Here is a 17,928-nt window from a genome sequence, read left to right on the forward strand (position 1 = left end):
CCCCCACTGGACAGGACAATGGTTTGTCACAGAATTATTCATTTTTTGCCGGCTGAATGGACTAGAGCTATGTGAAATGAAGTGTTTTGCTAAAGGACACGATGCATCACCTCAGTCCATGAAGTGAAACCACGATCTTACAATCACTAAGCCATATGCCTCTACATACCAGTAATATGCCAGGGTTCAAACTATACTTGTATCACTGGTGTTTACTCAAAATAACATACAATTTAAACTGGTTTCAGTCGTTGAACTGTGACCATGTTGGAGCACCATCTTGAAAGATTTTACTGAAACAAATTGACTTCAGTACTCATTTTAAAGTCTGGTACTCAGACTATCGATCTCTTTATTTCATGAACTCTGGGAGAATGGAAGTTACAGGTGGTCTCAGCAGGATTTGAACTCAGAAAAAAGGGAGTGATTGAAAGCTGCCTGACACTCAACAGCAATATCAATAACAACAAAACTGCAGTCAATGGTCTTGAGTTAAATTCAAAACCCAACTTACTAGCTGGCTGATTAAAAAAAAAAAAAGTCAAGGGTGGAGGCACGGCTAACAAATAGAGAATAATTATGAATCACATTTACTCTTTTACTTGTTTCAGTCATTTGACTGCGGCCATGCTGGAGCACCGCCTCCAGTCGAGCAAATCGACCCTAGGACTTATTCTTTGGATGCCTAGTACTTATTCTATCGGTCTCTTTTGCCGAACCGCTAAGTTACGGGGGACCTAAACACACCACCATCGGTTGTCAAGCGATGTTGAGGGGACACAGACACACAAATACACACACATATATACACATATACGACGGGCTTCTTTCAGTTTCTGTCTACCAAATCCACATATTTCCAAGATAAAAGGACAGTGGACAGTAGACTAAATGCCTGAAGCTCTGATTGGGCTTGCAGTTAATGGTGTAGCAAAGAGGAAGGCTATAAATGTCATCACTAAAGAAGCAGAGAAGGCTACGAGGTGGCTTTGGGTAAACAGGGCAGACAAGTGGATTACTGTAACTAGGATGCAAGCTGGGATCTGATCAACCCCAAATGAGTCAACCAGGTAAGGGGGTCTGTTGTTGAATGATCTGAAACCACTTGAGAGCTCAGAAACATAGCTGATGATGCATCCCAGAGTATCTATAAGATGTGGAACTAAAAAGTAAAGCTCTTTTTTTATGACTTTTCTGCAGGGTTTCCAAGACTGGTAAGAGGGTAATGGTAGAAGAGACCACAATTCATGGGACATCCTTAGACCAAAGACCTAATCTGAATAATTACAAAAAACTGGACTCTGCTAAAGGTACCTAAGGATCAGGTGATGGAGTTAAACCAGATGAAGTATAAATTAACAACCCAAGAACTGGTACCATCCATCTGAAGGACTCTGGCACAGTCTCCCTCCAGTTTGATTTCACTTAAGATTTGGGTTGGACTCTGAGATTAAAGACTCTTGCTTTAAGTGCCACACAGAAGAGTCCACTCAAGCATCATGCAATTTCAAAGCAAACTTTAATTGCATAGTTATACATGTGCCCTACACATTCTGGGTTCAAATTCTATTGGATCAATCACTCAAGAAGCAAAGTACCAGAAATAAACTCTATAAAATTCAATACTCCTTTACTTGTTTCAGTCATTTGACTGCGGCCATGCTGGAGCACCACCTTTAGTCGAGAAAATCGACCCAGGGACTTATTCTTTGTAAGCCTAGTAATTATTCTATCGGTCTCTTTTTGCCGAACCGCTAAGTTACGGGGAGGTAAACACACCAGCATCGGTTGTCAAGCAAAGGTGTGGGGACAAACACAGACACACAAACACAGATACATATATATATATATATATATATGATGGGCTTCGTTCAGTTTCCGTCTACCAAATCCACTCACAAGGCTTTGGTCGGCCTGAGGCTATAGTAGAAGACACTTGCCCAAGGTGCCACGCAGTGAAACTGAACCCGGAACCATGTGGTTGGTAAGCAAGCCACTTACCACACAGCCACACAATCATCAATATCCCATTACTATAACTGTATAAATAGCCATGGGCTAATTTAAGAAATGTACTTCTGTGGTAAGGCATTAATCGCAGAAGCATTAAAGAGTAATCAGATTATCATCTTCATTTTATGAACTGATATTTACACTGTGTCTTTTGGTGTTCTCTCAGATTATTTTCTGATATGATAATCACATATACAATTACCAGTACCTAAAGGTGCAGTTGAATGCTAGTGAAAATCCTAATTTCAAAGTAAAGTACGTATGTAAATATGACACGATATCTATACTATAATAACCTTTTATCAATGACCAAAGTATATACTAGTCAAAGTGTAACAAACAGGATTAGCTTAATGGCATAATCAATCATTATAGTAAATATATTAGACTAGTTTGTTAGTTTCATGACTTCAACACCAAGCACTTGGTTAACTATCTACTGCTTCGTGTCTCAAAGATAATTCTTTAACAGACAAGCTTTGTTATTTGTAAATAGGTGCCATGATAAAGTATATCATCATCATCATTTAATGTCCGCTTTCCATGCTAGCATGGGTTGGACGATTTGACTGAGGACTGGTGGAGCCCAAAGGCTACACCAGGCTCCAATCTGATTTGGCAGAGTTTCTACAGCTGGATGCCCTTCCTAATGCCAACCACTCCAAGAGTGTAGTAGGTGCTTTTACGTGTCACCTGCACGAAGGCCAGTCAGGCGATACTGTATATAAAGTATATATCAATGTAATGCATGGGAGTGGGGGGGGTGATTTGAAAATAGGTGTGTACACTTATTCTGTTACTTGTTACACTAATTAAACCACAGCCATGCTGGAGCACTTCCTTAAAAGATTTAAATCAACTACAATACTTTCAAGTCTGGTACTTAATCTGACAGTCTCTAATTGCTTGAATGCTAAGTTACAGAGATGTAAACAAAACAACACCACATGCTTACACACACACACACACACACACAAACACATTCCATACAGTTTCCATCTACCAAATTCACAAGATATCAGCCAGTCCAAGGTTATAATAGAAGACAAATGCTGAAGGTACAGCAAAGTAGGATTGAATTTAAAACCAGATGAATGTGAAGTGAACTTCTCAGTCATACAGCCATACTTGCACCTTAAATTTGTTTCTTTTTTTTAATACCTGGATGCCTTTCTTTTCATGAACCATTCATATCTCAGACAGACTGAAATCCATAAAGTAATAATCAGAACACAATACTTATAAAGTTGGAACTGAGATCATTAAGTGAAACCTCTTATCTATCTTAATATTCTTACAGATACTGAATAACTGTGTGTGAGTGTGTGTATAAAAAGACCACCTTTGGTCATAAATGCCCATAGGATTGCAGCTAGAAAGTTCCTCTCTAAGGCACAATTCTAGGCAAGGTTGTTTATGAAAGACCAGCAGTCGCCCATGCATACCAGTCTCCCCTCTACACACCACCAATGTTATCCAAGGGAAAGGCAAAAACCAGTACAGCTTGGCACCAGTGACATTGCAACTAATTACTACAGCTGAGTGAGCTGCAGCAGCATGAGATAAAGTGTCTTGCTCAATAACACAACACACAGCCCAGTCCGGGAATCGAACTCACTACATCAAGACTGTGAGCCCAACGTTCTAACTACTGCACCTTCACTTCCCAGAGCATCGTGACATGTAATCACAGAGATATGAGTTTGAGTCCACAGCTAACCACCTACACTTTTTTCTGCAAAATAGGGGTAGTTTATCCTGTTCAGGCTATATTATTAGCATTATCCTGCATTTGAGAATTTAAATATATATTCGCCATGCTGGACCACTGAACTCTACAGGTTTTTTTCATTCTCTCTCTATTTATTTCCTTTTATTCTTTTCTGTCAAAAAGTATAGGCTCAAAACACAAAAGATTTCCATTTTTCCCGGACGTCAAACTAATACACTTGTTTGTTGTTCCTACACCTGTCTTCGTCTTTTGTCTCTCTATAAATTTCAACACAGAATTTTGTCAGTGAACAGGTCACAGTCTCAAAGTGACGAAAATATTTTGACAAATTAAATTTAAATGTTGAAGTGAATCTAACGGTTTTTGTGTGTTTCTTAAATGGCTTATAAGCACCTTCCACGCTGCAATTGTTTTCGTTCCAGCACACGATCTCAGATCAGGTCACTTGCTATGCAAGTACATCTCCGTAATTCCGAAAGCTTGAGCCAGGCTGCCAAAACTTTGAGGAAAGCCATTACTTGTTGTTATATATTTATTTATTTGAAAGTGGTACAAAATACCTCATATGAAACATCATGGCTGCAGGCCAGTGGTTGCTGGTTAAATGCTTTAGCCTCTAGCGCTTGAGCATTTAAACCAGCTTTATCTGGCCCATATATTCTACTTGTTTTATGTTCACACTGGCTAGATCTGGCCTTTCACACTACCCAACAATGTCATTCTAAAAATAAGCAATCACGTCACTGAAATCTGCAAGCTACAACATAATGCATGATTAATTAAAGATATTCTGAATAAATAATTATTACATTTGACAGATTAATCTGAAAGCTAAATAGTTAAAATACTAGTAGCTTTTGGTGGAAGTGTAAATTATATAATTTAGGCAACAAGTTTTTATAGTTAGAATTTAAAAAAGTATATACTTTAGTCTCCGTTCATAAAAGATTAAAAATAAATTTGACAAAGAACAGAATAACTCACCAGTTGAAAAAAGTGTAGTGCCGATGTACGCCACTTGACCAAAAACTCCTTTACCAATCACTTCCACTCGAGTACCAACCTTTATCCGATCACCCATCTTCGGAATTTGAATGGCTGCAATATAAACAAAGACAAAATCTCAAATGTAGTCATGAATGCAATAATTTACTAACTAAGTTACATAATACAAGCAGTTTTTATTTAGCCTTTCTCGAGGGAACAGAAGTACAAAGTCAGCCTGTGTAGATATTGAACAAAAATGTATGATACCAAATCAGAATCCTCAAAATGCACTAATATTTGGTTAGTCCACATTACTCCATAAAGAGCATATGGTTGGTTTCCCAGGAGCTTCTGTGTAATCTTTTGACTTAGTCAGGGGTTCAACATCTCCCCATAATAAATTCCTGAATGTCTTTAAAACTGAACTACATACTTCAAGCCCTACATCTCAAGTGAGAAAATTTTTTGTAATGTCATGCTAACTGCCACCTTATCTCAAATTCATCCATCCCTTTTCTCAACCCACTATTACTGAGAAGGTCATGAGAGTGGACTCTTCTCTTAATTATAAAACTGTACTATTTTATAATGTAGGAATGATGACAAGGAAGCGATAACATCGGGGGAAATGGCCATGTCAAATATGCAGAAAAGAAGGCAGAAACCCCATATAATGTAGTATTCATGATCTATGAGTACACAAGTAGTGTAGTGGAATCAAAGACAGACTGAAAGTAAATAGAAAATCTCTCTCTCACAAATATATATCTGTGTATAGGCATAGGAATGGCTGTGTGATAAGTAGCTTGCTTACCAACCACATGGTTCCGGGTTCAGTCCCACTGCGTGGCACCTTGGGCAAGTGTCTTCTACTATAGCCTCGGGCTGACCAAAGCCTTGTGAGTGGATTTGGTAGATGGAAACTGAAAGAAGCCCGTCGTGTATATATGTATATATATATATATATATATGTATGTGTGTGTGTTTGTGTCTGTGTTTGTCCCCCACCATCGCTTGACAACCGATGGTGGTGTGTTTACGTCCCCGTAACTTAGCAGTTAGGCAAAAAGAGACTGATAGAATAAGTACTAGGCTTACAAAGAATAAGTCCTGGGATCGATTAGCTCGACTAAAAAGGCGGTGCTCCAGCATGGCCGCAGTCAAATGACTGAAACAAGTAAAAGAGTGTATATGTGTGTGTGTGTGTGTGTGTGTATGCATGTGGTTGCGTATATATATATCTATTGAATGTTGGATAATGAATGAAAGAATGTGATCATGAACACAAGGTGCTATCAAAACGTATCCAGACTAGTTATGTCTAACCCTTTCAATACCAACCCAGCTGAAACCGCCTGTCTCTGTAGTACAAATGCCTTGTTTTCATAAGTTTTGAATTAAAATTTTCCACCAAACCTTAGTCACAATTTATGTTCCTAACACTGGCTTAATGACAACTAAGTTATTTCACTAAATTCTTTGTTATATTTAAAGTTAATTGAAAGAAGCACAGAGCATCTCAAAATAAATACGGTAACGAAAGGGTTAATAAAAAATAAATTAAGTTTTAACGTCATCTCCCTCGAAATAGTCACCTTGCACAGCAATACACCAGTCCCAGCATTCCTGATAATTTTGGAATACAGCCTGGGGGTCATTTTCGGTAAGCAAGTGAAGGACCTTCTTCAATTCACTTTAGATCTTGACAACAGTGTTAAAACAGAACAGTTGAGCTGCATTTTCATCTTGGAGAAGAGATGGAAGTCTGCAGGTGCTAAATTTGGTATTTAGGATGGGTGCGGAAGCAATACCATGTTATTTTTGGCAAGAAACTCACGAGTGAGGAGAGCTCAGTGACAGGGGGAATTATTGTCGTGAAGAATCCAATTCTCCACAGATTCGGTTGCTTTTGCTGAATGTCCTCTCTCAAATACTTCAAGACATCATAGTAGAACTCTCGCTTGACAGTCTGGCCCTGGGGGACAAATTCTCAATGCCCAATACCACATTTCCGAGGGTGACATTTGTGGAAGGTCTTCTAGATCAGGGGTTTTCAAACTGTGGTCCGCGGACCACAGAGGGTCCGCAAGGACAAGACAGGGGGTCCGCAAGGACATGACAGGGAGTTCGTGGACAGCAAATACTTTTTATGGACAATTTGATTCTATATATGTTTTTTAATCAAAATCTTTTAATTGACAATAAACCTATTTGTTAAATGCTGTTAAATAAATAAATGTAAAAAATATATGTTATTTTAAGCAAATATTTATGTATAAATTTCATAAGCGTTTATAAGGTAAAGCCTGAAATATAAAGGGGTCCGCAAGTCAAAAAGTTTGAAAACCTCTGTTCTAGATCACTCATTGTCTTCCAAGGATGCTCTTCCACTCTTGAAGCGCCCATACCACTCAAAACATTGCCTCATTATCATAAGCTTGCCAAAGCATGCTCAATGTCTCTGTAGCAGAGACATTCTCAAGTTTGACACAAAATTTCACATTGGTTTTTTTTTTCTTTTTGTTCCTGTCCATGACAAAATCGCAAACTACAGCATACAGGTGATCACAAAAACACAAATTTCACAACTTGTGAATTAAACACAGTGATGTCACTCAGAACATTGCCTCAGGAAGGTCACTGCCAACTCTCACTATGCATGCAACTGTGTGCTGCCATCTGTTGGTGCACTACAGAATTAGTCTGGGAACTTTTTGATACCACCTCGTACAAGTGGCCAAAACGGGGTTCCCCTGAAGGGTCTCTAGAGTAACTTTGCTCAACAGGGTGCATAACTTGGAGACGAGGGAGTCTCTACAGGTTAATTCGCTACTTCTCTGCATGGAGAGGAAACAGAATTTGCACAATACATGTAGCAGAGTTTATTCATATATTCCAAGCTGAGACTTCATTCCACTGATTGCATGAGTAAGTTTCTTGTAATGACCAAAAATTTGGAGTAAATAACCAATTCAAACTTCATCTTTCAGTAAACTAACATATATGTACATCATCATTATGCTCACTCACTGTTAAGAATTTGATTCCAATGAATTCATTTTACATGTTCTAAGATGGCTGCATAGGATAATGTTTGGCCAGAAAGAACTTTGACAAGGGGGCCATGAATTGGAGTGCAGTTGGGACTAAGTATCCTCATTGTTGGCCCTTTTTTCTTAACTTTATTATCATTACTTACAATGTAGTTACATCCAAAATGGTATTTGTACCTTCCTCATGGTCCAGTAAAGTCTTCAAAGTCCAATAATTACACACACACACACACATTCCATTTTGGTGGAGTCAATCTGTTGCAATATATATTTCTACCTATTTGGGTTTCATCAGTAGCAAGTATCCATTAGCAACTACAGATAATTTCAAATGTTGATAAGTCAGCAATTTTGGGGAAGGGAGTAAGTTGATTACATCAACCCCAGTACTCAACTGGTACTTATTTTATTGACCCTGAAAGGATGAAAGGCAAAGTCGACCTCAGTAGAATTTGAACTCAGAACTTGAAGACGGACAAAATGCCACTAAGCATTTTGCCCGCCATGCTAATGATTCTGCAAATCACTGCCTTAACCAAAATAAAACATTAATCTCCACTATGGTATTGAGCACTCTTTTTTTCTGACAGTCAACACTAAACAGACATACAGCATGCATACATTTTCACACTGAAGAAAACAATATTTTGTAGCAGGTTTACCCAACGTACAACAAATATGTCAAACAAGTTATTTTATTAATATTGCCATTCACTTATAACTATATAGTTAAGCACTAAAAATTGATTTATTAAGTACTAATTTCTCCAATCAAAAACAAGGATTTTGAAAATATTCTGAAATCCTGTTCATATTAACGATCTTAAGAATTTGTCTATTCTGCCTTTATTACTTTTTGATTTTCGTCGAGCTCATGCGGTACCTGTTTATTGAGCTTTTTCACCATACCAATCTTCTGCAGATCACGCGAGACCATTGCAATACCGACAGCAAGTGCCTGAGACATTTCTCTGACACTTTGACATGGGTTTTGTTCAACAATTGCTTTTAGTTGTTTATTGTCAAGACTGCACAACCAGCCTGTACCTTCTTCGTTACCATGCTCTCATCACCACTATGGAATTTCTGAAACCACCTTCATACTTTGGACCCCTCTACCCATGCTCTGTTGATATTGGCAGTGATTTGGAAGGCATTGTACCCAAGCTTGAACTCCTACAAGAAAAGTAAGCAAAGTTCCTTTTTTTGTCATGTTAATAATTAAGGGCGCCTATGATTCAAGAATGTTTTCTGTCTGAAATAAGTAGAAAATTATTTAAGAGCATACATCAATTACTAAGTATGTCGAAATTCCCCTAAAATATAATTAAAATACCAGGATAAAATTGTGTTTCAAAACACAACACTTAGAGCAGCCATTATTTTCGGAACAACCGAATACATACAGACAGACACAAAGGCTGACAGGTGCTACAACTGATGTTTAATTCAGTCACAAGGCCTCCAATTCTGAAAGATATAGTTGTATGGACCTTAATATTGACTTTGCTTTTCATCCTTTTGGGATCGATAAAATAAGTACCAGTTGAGTACTGGGATGGATTTAATCGACATCTCTCTCTCTCTCTGGAAATTGCTGACCTTGTGCCAAAATTTGAAATCCATGTTCGAGTGTTACTTGTTTTGTTTACTGTGACAAAGCAAAGGTATACAACTAATCACCATTAGGCATTTTGTCTGCTGCCATTGATTCTGCTAATCTACATAATGCATTACAAATTACTTACCTTAAATATATATTTCATTAAAAAAAACAAAAACCTGTTCCAGTTACATGCTTATTCTATTCAAGATTATTCAGCTTTTTCTTAGTTCATTATGCCACAAGCATTCGGACCTGATCTCCAGTTGAGGACAACCCCTTACATTCCCACTCCCTTGAAAAGGCCACTGACTGTCTCATATAGGTGACAAAGACATATTAATGAATGAAATTAAATATAACCACCCTCCTCTCTCCCTTGACACTAAAAACATGGAATTAACTTTCAAGTAAATTAATTTTATCACTTTGATAATCAGTTTTGGATTGTGGTCATTTAATACGGATAAATAAGTATAAACTTGATACAATTTCCTTCTATGCACCTAGAAATAAATATTGGTGACTTATGTGTCAAGTAAGAAATCTATAATAAATTTGTAACGCATCAATCTTAGTAGGACAGTGATATTGCCTCAAGCTTTTTGTGTTTTTTTTTAGGTGGAGAGTGAGGGGAGAGGGTTCAGACTGGACGTTTTACAATAAATTATTTAATCATTAACGATTGCAGCGTGGGTTCAACTCTCAATAGGGTTATTAAGCAACCAGATTAATATTGCTTTAATTCAATGTATCACACTTCGTCCTCTACAAAGTTGACCTCGTCCCTAATCGGAAAAAAAAAAATCGATATTTTAAATAATGATTTTTTTAAACCATAAAATACTGTTCAAATCTATAAATAGCTATGAAAATAAGTAGTTACAAAATTTACGCGTTGTTTTTGGCCTCAGGTCGGAACTAATCGCGGTATTTTATATGACTGGGCTTTTTCAAGCGGTATATCTCAGCCTAAATTTTCTAATGCGTCCTTATTTTAAGATATAAAGGAGACTTGGCTGCTATTTCTAGCAGATCATGTTCACGCGTTTTCGCCTTGAGAATACTCATGCCCCGAGTAGTATGTTGTTTACCCACCAAATCAACCTTGTCGTTCCATTTATGACCAGCCTGTCTTTTTTTTTTTCACACACACACCCCACCCCAACAGTATATCGGAGTACATTATCTAAAGTGGGTTCTCTTTTCAAAACAATAGGCTGCGATTTCGTGGTATATTTGACGGTCTGACTAATATTTCTTGTTTGTTGAGTGACCATGTAAAGGTCGCTCATCGAGTGTTAATGAATGAAAGTTGGTAGCGATTCTGCGTTGCCGAAATATCAATCAAATTTGATAGTACTCGGTGATTTTAAATAGACTTGCAACAACAACTAATAGACTCTGCGTTTAAGATAAGAAACAGGAAAAATTAAAAATAATAACGGGGTGACATAGTAAACGCATATGTTGAGATGAAGCAATAAAAAGAATGTCAAATTTTTAGAATGCATAGCATCAAAATAGGGAGGAAGGGGGTTAATTAAATGCGTTTAATTAGTCATATTCTAAAAGCCTATAAATGCAAATTCAACTAAATTTTAGTGAGAAGTTAGTCGAAATGAGAAATCAAAGCAAAAATTAGGGGAGGATGTGTCGAGATTTTTATAAATTCCAGGAGTAGTATTTTGCTTCGGCCTTCTACATTCCGAGTTCAATTCAAGCAGGGGCCAACTCTGCTGTCGATAGAATAAATAACCTGTCAATTATCGGGATTAATTTATATTCTTATAATGTATCTTGAATATGAATGTGGTTAAAACGTATAAAATTAAATCGTTACAATTATCCTGAGTCATATCTGCTGCAAGGATGGAGATGAAAGTTGAATAATAATAATAATAATAATAACGACGGATCAACGGTTCAGGAAATTCAGCTCACCTCCGAAATTGTGCGATCCTACTTTTTCTTGAAAAATTGGGGATCGAAATGTAGCAGACAGGGGTCGTTTATTCGTGGGTAGGGCAGATAAAGAAACACATCGCCTCGCTATAAAGGAACCGCTTCTTCGTCGAGGGGTTTTATGTACGGGAAACGGTGAAGGAGCAGCATCAGAAGATTCATTGGGTGCTTTTCGGGGAGTAGACATGATGAATAGCGGAAAAAATGTGGTTTCAGTAAATATGCATGTATATAAATCGGGCGTATGTGCTGACCGTAATTAACTAAAGCCTGCAATAGATTAACGGAATCTGTTGCGTCAACCTTATTTATTTATAAACTCACCGTCTGAAAATAGTCATTCTATAGCTATTTATATGCAAATAGGTATCAGTTTTTTAAAAAATAGACTTGATATCTTTGGATATGTAAATATATTACAAAAGGAAAAGAATGAAAAGCATAGCAAATCTAAATTAAAGAAGAAGGCTTACCGATGACAGAACTTACCTTTTTCACTGATGTCACAAATGGCGAATGATATGAACCGCTTAGAAAGCTTATGTTATTGTAAAGTTTATTGATATTGATTAATTTCATTAATTAATGATACTATTTTAATTTCGTTGTTACAACAATTAATAAATATTTTAAAATGTACATTAGTAGTTGTTAAATATTTTTATTAATTTTTGTTTGTAAATTTTATATCGTAAGGAGCCTTACGATTAAAAAGATGGCGTCGACACCAGGAGGTAAGATTTGTCAACAATATTAAAACAATATCTTTGATGCATTTCTCAGTTTGCTCTTTGTCATAAATGTAAAATATCTTATAATAAAGAAAATATTTTAGTTTTAACAGTTATAACTGTTATAGAATTTACAACTTCGAGTGTATGGTAAATATAAATATTGTTTCTACGTCGTCTGCTGTGTTTTAGGCTTTGGGGATTTGTCAAGTTAAACTCTTGAATTATAATTAAAACATCGTAATTTATGCGGGTGTTTAAAAAAATATACCGAGCTTATTCTAGAATCTAAACTAACCAAAATTTCAATTGACTATCAAATTCTAGTTGTCATTGAGTCGGAGTGTGTGTGTGTATATATATATATGTCGAAACATACATTTGAGTCTGGAGAGCCGCTTATCCAGCTAAGCGTTTTATAGGTACAAAACCAGTGGTCACTCTCTGACCGGCCATAGCAAACAACCTTATATATCTGTTATAGAATTTCAATTAAAAAAAAAACGAACAGGTAAAAACTATTTCATGCAACAACCCAAATTTCATTTACAAAATATTGTTTTAAGTTTAAGATTTAACAAAAATATATTTATTAGTCACCTGAAACAAGTTTTAGTACCATATCAGTTATATTAAGAAAATTTGTTCGTATCATGGATATATTAAAAGAATATTGTTCATATGTAATCAAAGAATATTATCAACTCTAATGATTTAATTTATTTATATAATTTGTAATTTTATTTGTAAGTTTGTTATAGCATGGAGATTTTCATGTTCATTTCTCTGTGACAAAAGGCGTTCTTTTCAACCGGAAATATTCGGCGTTTCACACCTTTGAAACTAATTAATTTGTTTTCTCCCGTGGTTCAGATTATTATTGTTGCCGATGCAGACACCCAACGACCTCGGATTCTAGATTTCACCTAAAACAGATTATAATGCGTTGGACAAAATGCTTAGCAGCATTTCTTCAGCTTCTTTACTGTTCTGAGTTCAAATACTGCTGAGATCAACTTGGCCTTTCCTCCTTTCGGGGACGATAAAATGAAATATCAGTCAAGTACTGGGGATCGATATAATCGGTTTTCCCTCTCCCCTTAAAATGCTAACCTTGTGCCAAAATTAGAAAAAATTATTTTCTTGTGGAATTTAAACATTTTAGTTTGGGGATCGAATCAAGCTGTTTATGTCCTAGTAATCGAATTGCCTAGTTTTTTGTTTTAACATTAAAGTTGTTTAGCCACAACTCTACCTCGATCACTTAAATGTATGATTAAAGAAGTTCCAGCCAGGACCATCCCATCTTCCTCAGCAGAGTCCACTTAGGCCCATATTATCCCATGAATTCTTTTCTTTGCACGATTTGGTAGTAGATCAGTGGGATAATTAATGTGGGATTAGTGTGGGATAATTAATGTTTACATCCTTTTCAATATAGATATTTGAAGTTCAGATATTTTATGAGAATTGTTGAAACAAGTATGGCTGTATAGTTAGAAAGTTTATTTTGTGATTACATGATTCTAAATTCTAGTGCACCTTGGGCAAGTGTCTTCTACCATAATTTCATATTGACCAATACATTATGAATGCAATTTGGTAGACAGAACTGTGTGAAAGTCCAGTATCGTCATCATCATTTTATGCCCACTTTCCTTGCTGGTGTGGGTTGGACAGGCTATCTCAATCCAAATTAATTTTTCTTTGGAATTAGTGCCTGTCTAGATGGGTTGGAGGACTGTTTCTCATTCTTGTGTTCCAGTTCTGACACGCTTTCAACATCTGGATGCCTTCTGAGCACCAGCCACTTTACAGAGTGTACTGAGTGTATTTTAGTGTGGCACTAACACGAGAGGTCACCATCTTCTTAAATAGACAAAAGGGTATTTTCACTTGACTCTGCTTGTTTGCTAACCATTATAATAAAATGTGCTGTGTGCCTTTTATCATAGCACCAACACTAGTGAGATTGCCTTGTGCCCTGCAACATTAAAAACCCATCATTATTCCAAAGGGTATCTAAATTCTAGGCAACATGTACTGAGAAGATAATAATTTGCAATATGCAAAAGAATTAATCAGTTAACAGGAAGTCTACTCAGACTGACTGTACTGTTACACAGGTGGCTCAAACTGGAAAACAGTTATTTAAGAATAACTAGGAGTTCTTAAATGTAATTTATTTTAACAGAACTATTGTAATAGAATAAACTTATGTTAATATCATAGGAATGGTGGGGTAGAGGTGAATAGTTACTTTTTAACGGAACATGAAAGTCATTGAGCTGCAGAGCCATTACCTCACCAGACAGATACTTAGTAACATTTTGTCTGTCTAAGCCAGGGGTTTTCAAACTGTGGTCCGCAGACCACAGGGGGTCCGTGGACAGCAAATACTTTTTATGGGAAATTTGATTTTATATATGTTTTTTAATCAAAATCTTTTAATTGACAATAAACCTATTTATTAAATACTGTTAAATAAAGAAATGTAAAAATATGTTATTTTAAGCAAATATTTATATATAAATTTCATAAGCGTTTATAAGGGGGTCCCTAAGGTAAAGCCTGAAATATAAAAGGGTCCGCAAGTCAAAAAGTTTGAAAACCCCTGGTCTAAGCAACTACTGGGGTCAATTTGATCAACTAAACCCTTTGGTGTGTTGCCCAATGTGACTGCAACCCAATGACTGAAACGAATAGAAGAATAAATGATACACCATAGCAAACATTCTCTTTTAACATAGATATAAATGGAATTAAAACTGTTTTAAAAATATGTGTATATTTTATTGACAGATGAGGGGGATGCTGATGTACGCCGTAAGAGCAGAGGAATGTTGAAAATGTATTACGGAATAGACGAAGAGAAACTAGGTATGACAACTGTCGACCCATGTGACATTGACGGTGCCCATTTTAAGCATGATGTATTCCTTAACAAGCTTATCCGAGAGAAGTCTCTGACTGAGCTCATGGACAGAGAGACTGATGTAGTCCGTCAAATCCGTGCTCTGGACAGTGAAATGCAGACCCTCGTGTATGAAAATTATAACAAGTTTATAAGTGCTACTGATACAATCAGAAAGGTAAGAAACCTCTTAAAACTGATTTGGTTGTGAAGTCATCTTGTAAGCTCTTATCTGTTGGTATTGATGTTGGTGATATATATTTTTATTCACTTGTTGTTTTAGTTTTTATTTCCTTAAAGTTATGTGAATCTCCCTGGTTCTTTATGAAATTTTCCATTTATTTTCTCTAGGTTTTTTTTTTTATTGTTTATGCTTATGTCTGAGAAAAATGGATATTATCCAAAACTACCATATAGGATGGCATAGAAAACATATGGACATATTAGATGAACCCTAATTTCAGTAGTGCATATTTCGGCAAAAATATGGGGGTTTTAATGTATTAAAGCTTATGAAGGAGGGCTACTTTGCATATAGGACCTGGAATGATCTTTTTGAGACTTTTTTTTGTTTTTGAAAAAAATGCTTCTTATATGAACTCAAATGTGATAATGAAAACTCTCAAAGATAAGAGCAATGTGGAGGGATATAATGTTTGTATTGTTAAGGTGCAAGTATGACTGTTAGGTTAAGAAGTACCCCATATAACTACATGGGTTTGGGGTCAATCCCATTGCATGGCACCTTGGGTGAATGTTTTTGACCCACAGCCCAGGCTTGAACAGTAACTTGTGGATAGAATTTGGTAGACAGGAACTTCATGGCAGTCCATTGTGTGTGTGTATACATACATACATACACACACACATACACACATTCACACACAATATGGCGGCGAGCTGGCAGAAACGTTAGCACACGGGGCGAAATGCTTAGTGGTATTTTGTCTGCCACTACGTTATGTGTTCAAATTCCGCCGAGGTCGACTTTGCCTTTCATCCTTTTGGGGGTTGATTAAATAAGTACCAGTTACGCACTGGGGTCGATATAATTGACTTAATCCATTTGTCTGTCCTTGTTTGTCCTCTCTGTGTGTAGCCCCTTGTGGGTAGTAAAGAAATAACACATTCACGCACAATTTAATTGATGTTACAAATGTTTTTATTAACAAATGCTGACATGGGTTGGACAGTTTGACCAGAGCTGGCATGCTAAAGGCTGCACCAGGCTCCAGTCTGATTTGGCTTGGCTCATACTGCTGGATGCCCTTCCTAATGCCAACCACTATACAGTGTGTGCTGGGTGCTTTTAACTAGTGCCTTTTTTTCATGGCACCACCACAGGACCCTGGCAGGCCAGTCCTTTTCACCATTGATTGCAGCCTTAACACTTGTGCTGTGGAGGATGAGAAATCAATATTGTTGTCTCTGGTCTTGATAACTTATGGCATATTTTGGTTGAAGGTTGACAGCCAGCCATTTGAAATAAATGTTCTTTGAATACTGTAGTTCATTGCTTGTGTTGAATAAAAATAATTCTCAGTAACCATTTCTCATCACAACACTGTGCATAACATTTCACCACTTCTAATTCATCCCGCATACAATTTATTTATCTTTATTTCAGATGAAAAACGATTTTAAGAAAATGGAAGATGAGATGGATTTACTGGCAACCAACATGGCTTCAATAACAGAATTCAGTGCCAAGATTAGTGACACCCTTCAAGATCAACGACAGCAGATAACAAAGCTTGCTGGTGTTCATGCCCTACTAAAAAAAGTATGTTGCTTAACTATAACCCCTTTTTTATCATATTTCTGTTGAAATAAGCTGTTGAAGTGGTAGAATCATCAAATCATTCCTTCATTTTGCTGTGACAATCTCTTTATAATATCAATACAATCTGGTAGAATAATTAGCACACCGGGAAGAATGCATAGTAGTAAATTGTTTTTTAGGAATATTTTGTTTTATTCTCATGAATCCTGTTATCTTACATTTGGGTTCATATTTCTGATGGAGTACATTGTCTATATCATTTAGTTAATCTAGAAGTTAATCAAGAATTTGGAGCAATTTAGTAAATCAATTAATGTCTTTATTAAACTAAGATAAGACTGTGAACTGGCAGAAACATTAGCACACTGGGCGAAATGCTTAGTTGTATTTCGTCTGTCTTTTTGTTTCAAGTTCAAATTCCACCAAGGTCGACTTTGCCTTTCATTTTTTTTCAGGGTCGATGAATTAAGTACCAGTTACATACTGGAGTCAATCTAATCAACTTGAACCCCCCCCCTCCCAAATTTCGAGCCTTGTGCCTAGAGTAGAAAAGAATCATCAGCACACTGGGCAAAATACTTGGTCACATTTTGTCAATCTTTACATTCTGAGTTCAAATTCCATCAGGGGCAACTTTGCCTTTCATCCTTTTGAGGTCGATAAAATAAGTACCAGTTGGGCACTGGAGTTGATGTAATTGACTAGTCCCCTCCCCAAAAAATTCTGGCCTTGTGGCAAAATTTGAAACCATTATTAAGGCAATGTTCAGTTGATGTCTAAACAAGGTGTCCTTTGACGGAAGGGTTTAATTTAAATATACATGTTTTAAAATGAACGATCTCAAGCTTGGTATTTAAGGTATTAATTCAATTATGCATTTTCAAAAATCCTTTTACAAAAGATCTTTAGGATTTTAACAGCCTGAAATGTTTAAAATGTGTTCTTTAGATCAGAGGCTTTCAAACTTTTTGACTTGCAGACCCCTTTATATTTCAGGCTTTACCTTAGGAACCCCTTATAAACGCTTATGAAATTTATACATAAATATTTGCTTTAAATAACATATATTTTTACATTTATTTATTTAACAGTATTTAGCAAATAGGTTTATTATCAATTATACACACAGGATTTTTTTAATACATAC

General features: G+C 36.4%; 2 protein-coding genes across 2 annotated transcripts in view; one reads left to right on the plus strand and one right to left on the minus strand.

The window, feature by feature from the left end:
- The window catches only part of LOC106874338 (dynactin subunit 1), a 112,011-nt gene extending 100,334 nt beyond the window's left edge, over positions 1-11,677 (minus strand). Inside the window, exons 1-2 of the mRNA XM_052973024.1 lie at positions 11,333-11,677; positions 4,730-4,843 (exon numbers count right to left, since the gene is read on the minus strand). Coding sequence (XP_052828984.1) covers positions 4,730-4,843; positions 11,333-11,540 — 322 coding nt within the window. The 5' untranslated portion in view covers positions 11,541-11,677. The remainder of the gene's footprint in view (positions 1-4,729; positions 4,844-11,332) is intronic.
- Positions 11,678-11,978: 301 nt separating this feature from the next.
- Positions 11,979-17,928, plus strand: part of LOC106875028 (vacuolar protein sorting-associated protein 51 homolog) — a 41,095-nt gene continuing 35,145 nt past the window's right edge. Inside the window, exons 1-3 of the mRNA XM_052973025.1 lie at positions 11,979-12,087; positions 14,887-15,176; positions 16,626-16,821. Of these exons, the coding sequence (XP_052828985.1) occupies positions 12,069-12,087; positions 14,887-15,176; positions 16,626-16,821 (505 nt within the window). The 5' untranslated portion in view covers positions 11,979-12,068. The remainder of the gene's footprint in view (positions 12,088-14,886; positions 15,177-16,625; positions 16,822-17,928) is intronic.

This window comes from Octopus bimaculoides, chromosome 14 (assembly GCF_001194135.2).
Source record: "Octopus bimaculoides isolate UCB-OBI-ISO-001 chromosome 14, ASM119413v2, whole genome shotgun sequence".
Classification (NCBI taxonomy): domain Eukaryota; kingdom Metazoa; phylum Mollusca; class Cephalopoda; order Octopoda; family Octopodidae; genus Octopus; species Octopus bimaculoides.